At 43.7% G+C, this 15669-nt stretch overlaps 1 protein-coding gene across 1 annotated transcript in view; it reads left to right on the top strand.

Annotated features, from left to right (window-relative positions):
- LOC129858526 (magnesium transporter protein 1-like) overlaps window positions 1-3215 on the top strand; it is a 20976-nt gene extending 17761 nt beyond the window's left edge. Inside the window, exons 9-10 of the mRNA XM_055927831.1 lie at window positions 2967-3057; window positions 3131-3215. Coding sequence (XP_055783806.1) covers window positions 2967-3057; window positions 3131-3146 — 107 coding nt within the window. The 3' untranslated portion in view covers window positions 3147-3215. The remainder of the gene's footprint in view (window positions 1-2966; window positions 3058-3130) is intronic.
- The last annotated feature ends 12454 nt before the right edge of the window (window positions 3216-15669 follow it).

Genomic DNA, 15669 nt, shown 5'->3' with positions numbered 1-15669 from the left:
TCTCTCTCTCTCTCTCTCTCTGTCTCTCTGTCTCTCTCTCTGTCTCTCTCTCTCTCTCTCTCTCTCTCTGTCTCTCTCTCTGTCTCTCTCTCTCTCTCTGTCTCTCTCTCTCTGTCTCTCTCTCTGTCTCTCTCTCTCTCTCTCTCTCTCTCTGTCTCTCTCTCTCAATTCAATTAAATTGACTTTATTGACATGGCTTGTTCATTATTACTTACATTGTCAAAGTATACATGTATTGAAAAAATGAAATATATATATACAGTGGGGAGAACAAGTATTTGAGACACTGCTGATTTTGCAGGTTTTCCTACTTACAAAGCATATAGAGGTGTGTAATTTTTTATCATAGGTACACTTCAACTGTGAGAGACGGAATCTAAAACAAAAATCCAGAAAATCACGTTGTATGATTTTTAAGTAATTAATTAGCATTTTATTGCACACAATTGGTGGCTGACGAAATACGTTTTTGCCCTACTGTATATCTTTTTGTTCTGGGCTCTGTTATATTGCTGTAGAGGTTTGCAAAGTGATTTCTCCACATATCCCCATTTTGGATAGCCAATTCCTCCTGATGAAGTTTGTTTAATTTATTCCAATTCTCCCAGAAGTGGTTTGATTCTATGGATTCCTCAATTCCATCCAGCTGATTTCTAATGTGTTTTTTGTTCTTAGGGTGCGTTTGTATTGCTTCAGTGTTTCCCCATATTGAAGGCGTATATTTTTGTTGTCTGGTTCTCTGTGTTTTTGATTAGATATATTTCTCAATGACTTTCTTAGATTTTTGCGATCATTCTCAAACCATTTTTCATTATCTGTTATTCTTGGTTTGCTCTTATGCTTCTTTAGATTAGCCAAGGAGGCTAATTTGTCAAATATAAAGTTTATGTTCCAAACGGCCAAATTTACACTGGGTGGAGAGGTCGGGCTGCAGTTTAATGTAACGTCCTTGAGAGTCTTGGCAAGGATGGGGACTGTCTCCCTGTACAGGTGAACATGGTCAGAGACAGTCCAGATCGAGGGTGGGATGGTGGGCCAGGTGTACATTGGGTCGCAGGGCACAGTCCCGGGATAGGCTGGCGTTTATTCTTTGGATTGTGGCAGGGTGGAAGTCCCTCTGTAGAAGGGTTGACACTACGATTCTTGAGTTGGGGAAGATTGCGGAGGCCTTCTCAATCACTCTCCGTAGTGAAGTCGCCACCCTCTCCTGCTGAGCACGCAGGTCGTTGCTTCCGGTATGTATAATTATGTGGCTTGGCGACCCGAGATGGGCCTTATCAAGCAGCTCCATGGCACTCTGCGTTGTTGGGCACCACACCTTTCTCCTTTTGTGTCGAGGGAAAACGTTTTTTTTCCTGAACAAACGTCCCATTTGAGTCCATTAGCAGGACGATGTCAGCCAGTGTTTCTTCTGGACTGGGGGGGCAGAGGGGGGGCTGGTGGGTGTTGGTGCTGGGGTGTGGCTGGTCTGTGTCTGTGCCGCTGTCAGTGGGAGGCTGTTCTGTGGGCTGGGGAGGAGGGGTGCAGCAGGCAGGGCTGGGGAAGTCTGGCTGGTTGAGCTGGGCTCCTCTGCTGTGTGAGGGCAGGTCATAGGGTGGTGATTTATCTGCTCCTGCAGCCTGTCCTCTGCTCTCTTTCTCTCCTGCAGCTCCTCTCTTAGTGTAGTCAGCTCCTTATTGCTGCTCTGCCTGTCTTTTTGGAGCTCTCTCACCTCCTGTGTTAGATCAGCCAGCTCTCTCTTGAGCCCGTTTCTCTCTTGCTGAACCTCTTTCAGCTGTCTTGCAAGGCTGCTGTCCTGCTCTGTCCTCACCTTGGTTAGGAGCTCCTCTAAGGTGTGGTTGTCTGGTTGCTGCTTGCTCACGCTCTCCCTGAGCAGGACCACCTCCCCCTCCAGTTTGGTGAACTCATCCCTCATGGCAGCCATGGTGGTGAGGAAGGCCTGAGCCTGCTCTGCGCTGAGGGGGTCGCTCTCCTCCTGTGGCGTGTCCTCCACTATGGTGGGAAGAGAGTTGCTGGATGTGCCTTTTTGGGTGGGGAGGGTAGGGGTGAGGGTGGTGCTGGTGGAGTTTGTCTTGTGGGAGGGCATGTCACTGGTGGTGTCCTTCTCTCTCTCCGCTCTCTCCTTAATGGTCTGAAAGTCTGTTTCAAACAGCCTGATGTTACCTTGCACCATGACAGTCCCAGTCTTGTAGAGGTTGATTGTTATCATGGTGCTGTCAGGGTCGTCTGTCTCTTTGATTTTCAGCTTCCACCCATTACAGATTCCCTCTTTCTTTATGCATGGGTAGTGAGAGCAGACTGCTGAGCGCCATGCATTTGGCTGGACAGTGAGTAATCTCATCTTTCTCACGTCACCGTTTTTGTAGAGGTCTGCAAAAAGGGTTTCTGGCCTCTCCTCTAGTAGTTTCTGTTTGAAAGCTTTCCTCATTGTGTCATTTTTGGCCTCTGGAGGGTAGAGAATGGATTCTGCGCTGAGGGGGAGTGGGGACGTGGTGTCTGTGCGCTCTGCTACTACCGCTGCCCCGTTGCCATGGCAACCGGTCTCTTCGTCTGCTGCTGGCGCTAATTTAGATCAGAAACCAGCCAAAAAGAGTGACAAATCCTCACACAAAAGAACAGAAGATATGTTTACAGTTAGTCCGTGCTCCTTTTTGTTTTTCTCACTCAGTTTGGTCGTTTGATGTAGTTGTATTAACTCCCCTTGCTAGGTTTGTTCCAGCTCGTTTCTTCTGGCTAGCTAGTTAGCCTGCTGGCTAGGTCTTTGTTGTGTAGCTAGCTAGACTCAAAACGTCTTAACTTGGGGCGCAAAGTTACTTTTTTTTCTATTCTGAATGAATAGAGTTGTTGTTCATCACTTCCTGTCTGGAATTCTTCTTCGATTATAGTGTTTATCTCATTCTAAAAACCAACAAATATGAAATATATCAGGAGTCATGTTGAGCATGACTCTCTCTCTCTCTCTCTAGTCATGTGTGTAGCAGGGATCGGTCTGGTGATGCTCTTCTTCAGTTGGCTGCTGTCCATCTTTAGAGCTAAATACCATGGATACCCTTACAGGTAATAAACACACTCACACACACACTTCTTCTTCACTCCCTGTTGTCTGACTATAACTGGTTGTGTTTTCCAGTTTCCTGTTGAGTTAGAGCTGGGAGGAAGAAGCCTGGAAGTCCCAAAGTGCCTCGGACGCCTCACACACCACAACAACAACACAACAACACAACAAAAACAACACACCAAAACAACACAACACCACAACAACACAATAACACACCACAACACCACACCACAACACCACAACAACACACCACAACAACACACCACACAACACACCACAACAACACACCACAACACCACAACACAACACCACAATAACACACCACAACAACACACCACAACAACACACCACAACAACACACCACAACAACACACCACAACAACACACCACAATAACACACCACACAACACACCACAACACCACAACACAACACCACAATAACACACCACAACAACACACCACAATAACACACCACAACACCACAATAACACACCACAACAACACACCGCAACAACACACCACAACACTACAACACAACACCACAATAACACACCACAACACCACAACACCACAATAACACACCACAACACCACAACACAACACCACAACAACACACCACAACAACACACCACAACAACACACCGCAACAACACACCACAATAACACACCACAATAACACACCACAACACCACAACACAACACCACAATAACACACCACAACAACACACCACAACAACACACCACAACAACACAACACCACAACAACACACCGCAACAACACACCACAATAACACAACACAACAACACACCACAACAACACAACACCACAACAACACAACACCACAACAACACAATAACACACCACAACACCACAATAACACACCACAACACCACAACACAACACCACAACAACACACCACAACAACACACCGCAACAACACACCGCAACAACACACGACAACACCACAACACAACAACACACCACAACAACACAACACCACAACAACACACCACAATAACACACCGCAACAACACACCACAATAACACACCACAACAACACACCACAACAACACAACACCACAATAACACACCACAACAACACAACACCACAACACAACACCACAATAACACACCACAACAACACACCGCAACAACACACCACAATAACACACCACAACAACACAACACAACACCACAATAACACAACACAACACCACAATAACACACCACAACAACACAACACAACAACACACCACAATAACACACCACAACAACACAACACAACACCAACACAACAACACACCACAACAACACAACACCGCAACAACACACCACAACAACACAACACCACAACAACACAACAACACACCACAACAACACACCACAACACAACACCACAATAACACACCACAACAACACACCACAACAACACACCACAATAACACACCACAACACCACAATAACACACCACAACAACACACCGCAACAACACACCACAACACCACAACACAACACCACAATAACACACCACAACACCACAACACCACAATAACACACCACAACACCACAACACAACACCACAACAACACACCACAACAACACACCACAACAACACACCGCAACAACACACCACAATAACACACCACAACAACACAACACCACAATAACACACCACAATAACACACCACAACAACACAACACCACAATAACACACCACAACAACACACCACAACAACACACCACAACAACACAACACCACAACAACACACCGCAACAACACACCACAATAACACAACACAACAACACACCGCAACAACACAACACCACAACAACACAACACCACAACAACACAATAACACACCACAACACCACACCACAACACCACACCACAACACCACAATAACACACCACAACACCACAACACAACACCACAACAACACACCACAACAACACACCACAACAACACACCGCAACAACACACCGCAACAACACACCGCAACAACACACCACAACACCACAACACAACAACACACCACAACAACACAACACCACAATAACACACCACAATAACACACCGCAACAACACACCACAATAACACACCACAACAACACACCACAACAACACAACACCACAATAACACACCACAACAACACACCGCAACAACACACCACAATAACACACCACAACAACACAACACAACACCACAATAACACACCACAACAACACAATAACACACCACAACAACACAACACAACAACACACCACAATAACACACCACAACAACACAACACAACACCAACACAACAACACACCACAACAACACAACACTGCAACAACACACCACAACAACACAACAACACAACAACACACCACAACAACACACCACAACACAACACCACAATAACACACCGCAACAACACACCGCAACAACACACCGCAACAACACACCACAACAACACACCACAACAACACACCACAACAACACAACACCACAATAACACACCACAACAACACTCCACAATAACACACCATAATAACACACCACAACAACACAACAACAGCAACAAAAACACACCACAACAACACACCACAACAACATAACACACTACACGACAACACAACACACGACAACACACGACAACACAACACAACACGACAACACAACACACGATAACACACACTGTTGATCTGGCTTTATCTCCTCTGTTACTAGAAACTATCAGGGAGACGTTGTTTACAATGACATTCACAAAGGTCAGAATGTCTTTTTTTATAAATAAATAAAAACATTTAAATGTAGATATGAAGGTGACCATTGATTCTGCCCTGTGTAGATAGAACATCCTTATCCTCCATTTCCTCTATGTAGATAGAACATCCTTGGAAATGGAGGATAAGGATATTCTATCTACATAGAGGAAATGGAGGATAAGGATATTCTATCTACATAGAGGAAATGGAGGATAAGGATATTCTATCTACACAGAGGAAATGGAGATATTGGTATACAGTGTCTGTACTGGTCTATGCATCTAAAGCACTGTATTGGTCTATGGTTCTACTGTACTGGTCTAGCGTGTTGATGATCAGTACAGACTGGGTTAGAGAAAGGAGAGGGTCTGTAACTGAGTGTTGGGGTTAGAGAAAGGCGAGGGTCTGTAACTGAGTGTTGGGGTTAGAGAAAGGCGAGGGTCTGTAACTGAGTGTTGGGGTTAGAGAAAGGCGAGGGTCTGTAACTGAGTGTTGGGGTTAGAGAAAGGCGAGGGTCTGTAACTGAGTGTTGGGGTTAGAGAAAGGCGAGGGTCTGTAACTGAGTGTTGGGGTTAGAGAAAGGCGAGGGTCTGTAACTGAGTGTTGGGGTTAGAGAAAGGCGAGGGTCTGTAACTGAGTGTTGGGGTTAGAGAAAGGCGAGGGTCTGTAACTGAGTGTTGGGGTTAGAGAAAGGCGAGGGTCTGTAACTGAGTGTTGGGGTATGGAGGGTTATGTGATATCTGACTGAGCTGCTGTATGTCTCTGTCTGTCTCAGGTGGTGATGATGCTTGTTGCCATTAAAGTGCCTTAATGACTATACCGTCTCCTGTGGATGTTTCCAGTGTTTCCTCACTACAGTCCTGACAAATTAGCATTGTACCATAATGACAGCTGTTTCCTCACTACAGTCCTGACAAATTAGCATTGTATCATAATGACAGCTGTTTCCTCACTACAGTCCTGACACATTAGCATTGTACCATAATGACAGCTGTTTCCTCACTACAGTCCTGACAAATTAGCATTGTATCATAATGACAGCTGTTTCCTCACTACAGTCCTGACACATTAGCATTGTACCATAATGACAGCTGTTTCCTCACTACAGTCCTGACACATTAGCATTGTATCATAATGACAGCTGTTTCCTCACTACAGTCCTGACACATTAGCATTGTACCAGAATGACAGCTGTTTCCTCACTACAGTCCTGACAAATTAGCATTGTACCATAATGACAGCTGTTTCCTCACTACAGTCCTGACAAATTAGCATTGTACCATAATGACAGGTCTGTTTCCTCACTACAGTCCTGACAAATTAGCATTGTACCATAATGACAGCTGTTTCCTCACTACAGTCCTGACACATTAGCATTGTACCAGAATGACAGGCCTGTGTCCTCACTACAGTCCTGACAAATTAGCATTGTACCAGAATGACAGCTGTTTCCTCACTACAGTCCTGACACATTAGCATTGTACCAGAATGACAGGCCTGTGTCCTCACTACAGTCCTGACAAATTAGCATTGTACCAGAATGACAGCTGTTTCCTCACTACAGTCCTGACAAATTAGCATTGTACCATAATGACAGGTCTGTTTCCTCACTACAGTCCTGACAAATTAGCATTGTACCAGAATGACAGCTGTTTCCTCACTACAGTCCTGACACATTAGCATTGTACCAGAATGACAGCTGTTTCCTCACTACAGTCCTGACAAATTAGCATTGTACCATAATGACAGGTCTGTTTCCTCACTACAGTCCTGACAAATTAGCATTGGACCATAATGACAGCTGTTTCCTCACTACAGTCCTGACACATTAGCATTGTACCATAATGACAGCTGTTTCCTCACTACAGTCCTGACAAATTAGCATTGGACCAGAATGACAGCTGTTTCCTCACTACAGTCCTGACAAATTAGCATTGGACCAGAATGACAGCTGTTTCCTCACTACAGTCCTGACACATTAGCATTGTACCATAATGACAGCTGTTTCCTCACTACAGTCCTGACAAATTAGCATTGTACCAGAATGACAGCTGTTTCCTCACTACAGTCCTGACAAATTAGCATTGGACCAGAATGACAGCTGTTTCCTCACTACAGTCCTGACAAATTAGCATTGTACCATAATGACAGCTGTTTCCTCACTACAGTCCTGACAAATTAGCATTGGACCAGAATGACAGCTGTTTCCTCACTACAGTCCTGACACATTAGCATTGTACCAGAATGACAGCTGTTTCCTCACTACAGTCCTGACACATTAGCATTGTATCATAATGACAGCTGTTTCCTCACTACAGTCCTGACACATTAGTATTGTACCATAATGACAGCTGTTTCCTCACTACAGTCCTGACAAATTAGCATTGTACCAGAATGACAGCTGTTTCCTCACTACAGTCCTGACACATTAGCATTGGACCAGAATGACAGCTGTTTCCTCACTACAGTCCTGACAAATTAGCATTGGACCAGAATGACAGCTGTTTCCTCACTACAGTCCTGACAAATTAGCATTGTACCATAATGACAGGTCTGTTTTCTCACTACAGTCCTGACACATTAGCATTGTACCAGAATGACAGCTGTTTCCTCACTACAGTCCTGACACATTAGCATTGTACCATAATGACAGGTCTGTTTCCTCACTACAGTCCTGACAAATTAGCATTGTACCATAATGACAGCTGTTTCCTCACTACAGTCCTGACACATTAGCATTGTACCAGAATGACAGGCCTGTGTCCTCACTACAGTCCTGACAAATTAGCATTGTACCAGAATGACAGCTGTTTCCTCACTACAGTCCTGACACATTAGCATTGTACCAGAATGACAGGCCTGTGTCCTCACTACAGTCCTGACAAATTAGCATTGGACCAGAATGACAGCTGTTTCCTCACTACAGTCCTGACACATTAGTATTGTACCATAATGACAGCTGTTTCCTCACTACAGTCCTGACAAATTAGCATTGTACCATAATGACAGGTCTGTTTCCTCACTACAGTCCTGACAAATTAGCATTGTACCATAATGACAGCTGTTTCCTCACTACAGTCCTGACAAATTAGCATTGTACCATAATGACAGGTCTGTTTCCTCACTACAGTCCTGACAAATTAGCATTGTACCAGAATGACAGCTGTTTCCTCACTACAGTCCTGACACATTAGCATTGTACCAGAATGACAGCTGTTTCCTCACTACAGTCCTGACAAATTAGCATTGTACCATAATGACAGGTCTGTTTCCTCACTACAGTCCTGACAAATTAGCATTGGACCATAATGACAGCTGTTTCCTCACTACAGTCCTGACACATTAGCATTGTACCATAATGACAGCTGTTTCCTCACTACAGTCCTGACAAATTAGCATTGGACCAGAATGACAGCTGTTTCCTCACTACAGTCCTGACAAATTAGCATTGTACCATAATGACAGCTGTTTCCTCACTACAGTCCTGACACATTAGCATTGTACCAGAATGACAGCTGTTTCCTCACTACAGTCCTGACAAATTAGCATTGGACCAGAATGACAGCTGTTTCCTCACTACAGTCCTGACACATTAGCATTGTACCATAATGACAGCTGTTTCCTCACTACAGTCCTGACAAATTAGCATTGTACCAGAATGACAGCTGTTTCCTCACTACAGTCCTGACAAATTAGCATTGGACCATAATGACAGCTGTTTCCTCACTACAGTCCTGACAAATTAGCATTGGACCATAATGACAGCTGTTTCCTCACTACAGTCCTGACAAATTAGCATTGGACCAGAATGACAGCTGTTTCCTCACTACAGTCCTGACACATTAGCATTGGACCAGAATGACAGCTGTTTTCTCACTACAGTCCTGACAAATTAGCATTGTACCATAATGACAGGTCTGTTTTCTCACTACAGTCCTGACACATTAGCATTGGACCAGAATGACAGCTGTTTCCTCACTACAGTCCTGACACATTAGCATTGTACCAGAATGACAGCTGTTTCCTCACTACAGTCCTGACAAATTAGCATTGGACCAGAATGACAGCTGTTTCCTCACTACAGTCCTGACAAATTAGCATTGTACCATAATGACAGGTCTGTTTTCTCACTACAGTCCTGACACATTAGCATTGTACCAGAATGACAGCTGTTTCCTCACTACAGTCCTGACACATTAGCATTGTACCAGAATGACAGCTGTTTCCTCACTACAGTCCTGACAAATTAGCATTGTACCATAATGACAGGTCTGTTTCCTCACTACAGTCCTGACAAATTAGCATTGTACCATAATGACAGCTGTTTCCTCACTACAGTCCTGACACATTAGCATTGTACCAGAATGACAGGCCTGTGTCCTCACTACAGTCCTGACAAATTAGCATTGTACCAGAATGACAGCTGTTTCCTCACTACAGTCCTGACACATTAGCATTGTACCAGAATGACAGGCCTGTGTCCTCACTACAGTCCTGACAAATTAGCATTGTACCAGAATGACAGCTGTTTCCTCACTACAGTCCTGACAAATTAGCATTGTACCATAATGACAGGTCTGTTTCCTCACTACAGTCCTGACAAATTAGCATTGTACCAGAATGACAGCTGTTTCCTCACTACAGTCCTGACACATTAGCATTGTACCAGAATGACAGCTGTTTCCTCACTACAGTCCTGACAAATTAGCATTGTACCATAATGACAGGTCTGTTTCCTCACTACAGTCCTGACAAATTAGCATTGGACCATAATGACAGCTGTTTCCTCACTACAGTCCTGACACATTAGCATTGTACCATAATGACAGCTGTTTCCTCACTACAGTCCTGACAAATTAGCATTGGACCAGAATGACAGCTGTTTCCTCACTACAGTCCTGACAAATTAGCATTGGACCAGAATGACAGCTGTTTCCTCACTACAGTCCTGACACATTAGCATTGTACCATAATGACAGCTGTTTCCTCACTACAGTCCTGACAAATTAGCATTGTACCAGAATGACAGCTGTTTCCTCACTACAGTCCTGACAAATTAGCATTGGACCAGAATGACAGCTGTTTCCTCACTACAGTCCTGACAAATTAGCATTGTACCATAATGACAGCTGTTTCCTCACTACAGTCCTGACAAATTAGCATTGGACCAGAATGACAGCTGTTTCCTCACTACAGTCCTGACACATTAGCATTGTACCAGAATGACAGCTGTTTCCTCACTACAGTCCTGACAAATTAGCATTGGACCAGAATGACAGCTGTTTCCTCACTACAGTCCTGACAAATTAGCATTGTACCATAATGACAGGTCTGTTTTCTCACTACAGTCCTGACACATTAGCATTGTACCAGAATGACAGCTGTTTCCTCACTACAGTCCTGACACATTAGCATTGTACCATAATGACAGGTCTGTTTCCTCACTACAGTCCTGACAAATTAGCATTGTACCATAATGACAGCTGTTTCCTCACTACAGTCCTGACACATTAGCATTGTACCAGAATGACAGGCCTGTGTCCTCACTACAGTCCTGACAAATTAGCATTGTACCAGAATGACAGCTGTTTCCTCACTACAGTCCTGACACATTAGCATTGTACCAGAATGACAGGCCTGTGTCCTCACTACAGTCCTGACAAATTAGCATTGGACCAGAATGACAGCTGTTTCCTCACTACAGTCCTGACACATTAGTATTGTACCATAATGACAGCTGTTTCCTCACTACAGTCCTGACAAATTAGCATTGTACCATAATGACAGGTCTGTTTCCTCACTACAGTCCTGACAAATTAGCATTGTACCATAATGACAGCTGTTTCCTCACTACAGTCCTGACAAATTAGCATTGTACCATAATGACAGGTCTGTTTCCTCACTACAGTCCTGACAAATTAGCATTGTACCAGAATGACAGCTGTTTCCTCACTACAGTCCTGACACATTAGCATTGTACCAGAATGACAGCTGTTTCCTCACTACAGTCCTGACAAATTAGCATTGTACCATAATGACAGGTCTGTTTCCTCACTACAGTCCTGACAAATTAGCATTGGACCATAATGACAGCTGTTTCCTCACTACAGTCCTGACAAATTAGCATTGGACCAGAATGACAGCTGTTTCCTCACTACAGTCCTGACAAATTAGCATTGTATCAGAATGACAGCTGTTTCCTCACTACAGTCCTGACAAATTAGCATTGTATCAGAATGACAGCTGTTTCCTCACTACAGTCCTGACACATTAGCATTGTACCAGAATGACAGCTGTTTCCTCACTACAGTCCTGACAAATTAGCATTGGACCAGAATGACAGCTGTTTCCTCACTACAGTCCTGACACATTAGCATTGTACCATAATGACAGCTGTTTCCTCACTACAGTCCTGACAAATTAGCATTGTACCAGAATGACAGCTGTTTCCTCACTACAGTCCTGACAAATTAGCATTGGACCATAATGACAGCTGTTTCCTCACTACAGTCCTGACAAATTAGCATTGGACCATAATGACAGCTGTTTCCTCACTACAGTCCTGACAAATTAGCATTGGACCAGAATGACAGCTGTTTCCTCACTACAGTCCTGACACATTAGCATTGGACCAGAATGACAGCTGTTTTCTCACTACAGTCCTGACAAATTAGCATTGTACCATAATGACAGGTCTGTTTTCTCACTACAGTCCTGACACATTAGCATTGGACCAGAATGACAGCTGTTTCCTCACTACAGTCCTGACACATTAGCATTGTACCAGAATGACAGCTGTTTCCTCACTACAGTCCTGACAAATTAGCATTGGACCAGAATGACAGCTGTTTCCTCACTACAGTCCTGACAAATTAGCATTGTACCATAATGACAGGTCTGTTTTCTCACTACAGTCCTGACACATTAGCATTGTACCAGAATGACAGCTGTTTCCTCACTACAGTCCTGACACATTAGCATTGTACCAGAATGACAGCTGTTTCCTCACTACAGTCCTGACAAATTAGCATTGTACCATAATGACAGGTCTGTTTCCTCACTACAGTCCTGACAAATTAGCATTGTACCATAATGACAGCTGTTTCCTCACTACAGTCCTGACACATTAGCATTGTACCAGAATGACAGGCCTGTGTCCTCACTACAGTCCTGACAAATTAGCATTGTACCAGAATGACAGCTGTTTCCTCACTACAGTCCTGACACATTAGCATTGTACCAGAATGACAGGCCTGTGTCCTCACTACAGTCCTGACAAATTAGCATTGTACCAGAATGACAGCTGTTTCCTCACTACAGTCCTGACAAATTAGCATTGTACCATAATGACAGGTCTGTTTCCTCACTACAGTCCTGACAAATTAGCATTGTACCAGAATGACAGCTGTTTCCTCACTACAGTCCTGACACATTAGCATTGTACCAGAATGACAGCTGTTTCCTCACTACAGTCCTGACAAATTAGCATTGTACCATAATGACAGGTCTGTTTCCTCACTACAGTCCTGACAAATTAGCATTGGACCATAATGACAGCTGTTTCCTCACTACAGTCCTGACACATTAGCATTGTACCATAATGACAGCTGTTTCCTCACTACAGTCCTGACAAATTAGCATTGGACCAGAATGACAGCTGTTTCCTCACTACAGTCCTGACAAATTAGCATTGGACCAGAATGACAGCTGTTTCCTCACTACAGTCCTGACACATTAGCATTGTACCATAATGACAGCTGTTTCCTCACTACAGTCCTGACAAATTAGCATTGTACCAGAATGACAGCTGTTTCCTCACTACAGTCCTGACAAATTAGCATTGGACCAGAATGACAGCTGTTTCCTCACTACAGTCCTGACAAATTAGCATTGTACCATAATGACAGCTGTTTCCTCACTACAGTCCTGACAAATTAGCATTGGACCAGAATGACAGCTGTTTCCTCACTACAGTCCTGACACATTAGCATTGTACCAGAATGACAGCTGTTTCCTCACTACAGTCCTGACACATTAGCATTGTATCATAATGACAGCTGTTTCCTCACTACAGTCCTGACACATTAGTATTGTACCATAATGACAGCTGTTTCCTCACTACAGTCCTGACAAATTAGCATTGTACCAGAATGACAGCTGTTTCCTCACTACAGTCCTGACACATTAGCATTGTACCAGAATGACAGCTGTTTCCTCACTACAGTCCTGACACATTAGCATTGTACCAGAATGACAGCTGTTTCCTCACTACAGTCCTGACAAATTAGCATTGTACCAGAATGACAGCTGTTTCCTCACTACAGTCCTGACAAATTAGCATTGGACCAGAATGACAGCTGTTTCCTCACTACAGTCCTGACAAATTAGCATTGTACCATAATGACAGGTCTGTTTTCTCACTACAGTCCTGACACATTAGCATTGTACCAGAATGACAGCTGTTTCCTCACTACAGTCCTGACACATTAGCATTGTACCATAATGACAGGTCTGTTTCCTCACTACAGTCCTGACAAATTAGCATTGTACCATAATGACAGCTGTTTCCTCACTACAGTCCTGACACATTAGCATTGTACCAGAATGACAGGCCTGTGTCCTCACTACAGTCCTGACAAATTAGCATTGTACCAGAATGACAGCTGTTTCCTCACTACAGTCCTGACACATTAGCATTGTACCAGAATGACAGGCCTGTGTCCTCACTACAGTCCTGACAAATTAGCATTGGACCAGAATGACAGCTGTTTCCTCACTACAGTCCTGACACATTAGTATTGTACCATAATGACAGCTGTTTCCTCACTACAGTCCTGACAAATTAGCATTGTACCATAATGACAGGTCTGTTTCCTCACTACAGTCCTGACAAATTAGCATTGTACCATAATGACAGCTGTTTCCTCACTACAGTCCTGACAAATTAGCATTGTACCATAATGACAGGTCTGTTTCCTCACTACAGTCCTGACAAATTAGCATTGTACCAGAATGACAGCTGTTTCCTCACTACAGTCCTGACACATTAGCATTGTACCAGAATGACAGCTGTTTCCTCACTACAGTCCTGACAAATTAGCATTGTACCATAATGACAGGTCTGTTTCCTCACTACAGTCCTGACAAATTAGCATTGGACCATAATGACAGCTGTTTCCTCACTACAGTCCTGACACATTAGCATTGTACCATAATGACAGCTGTTTCCTCACTACAGTCCTGACAAATTAGCATTGGACCAGAATGACAGCTGTTTCCTCACTACAGTCCTGACAAATTAGCATTGTATCAGAATGACAGCTGTTTCCTCACTACAGTCCTGACAAATTAGCATTGTATCAGAATGACAGCTGTTTCCTCACTACAGTCCTGACACATTAGCATTGTACCAGAATGACAGCTGTTTCCTCACTACAGTCCTGACAAATTAGCATTGGACCAGAATGACAGCTGTTTCCTCACTACAGTCCTGACACATTAGCATTGTACCATAATGACAGCTGTTTCCTCACTACAGTCCTGACAAATTAGCATTGTACCAGAATGACAGCTGTTTCCTCACTACAGTCCTGACAAATTAGCATTGGACCATAATGACAGCTGTTTCCTCACTACAGTCCTGACAAATTAGCATTGGACCATAATGACAGCTGCTTCCTCACTACAGTCCTGACACATTAGCATTGTACCAGAATGACAGCTGTTTCCTCACTACAGTCCTGACACATTAGCATTGTACCATAATGACAGCTGTTTCCTCACTACAGTCCTGACAAATTAGCATTGGACCAGAATGACAGCTGTTTCCTCACTACAGTCCTGACAAATTAGCATTGG

The sequence above is a fragment of the Salvelinus fontinalis genome, chromosome 6, assembly GCF_029448725.1.
Source record: "Salvelinus fontinalis isolate EN_2023a chromosome 6, ASM2944872v1, whole genome shotgun sequence".
Classification (NCBI taxonomy): Eukaryota; Metazoa; Chordata; class Actinopteri; order Salmoniformes; family Salmonidae; genus Salvelinus; species Salvelinus fontinalis.
Note: the sequence above shows the minus strand (reverse complement) of the source record. Positions and strands in the feature narration are given on the sequence as shown.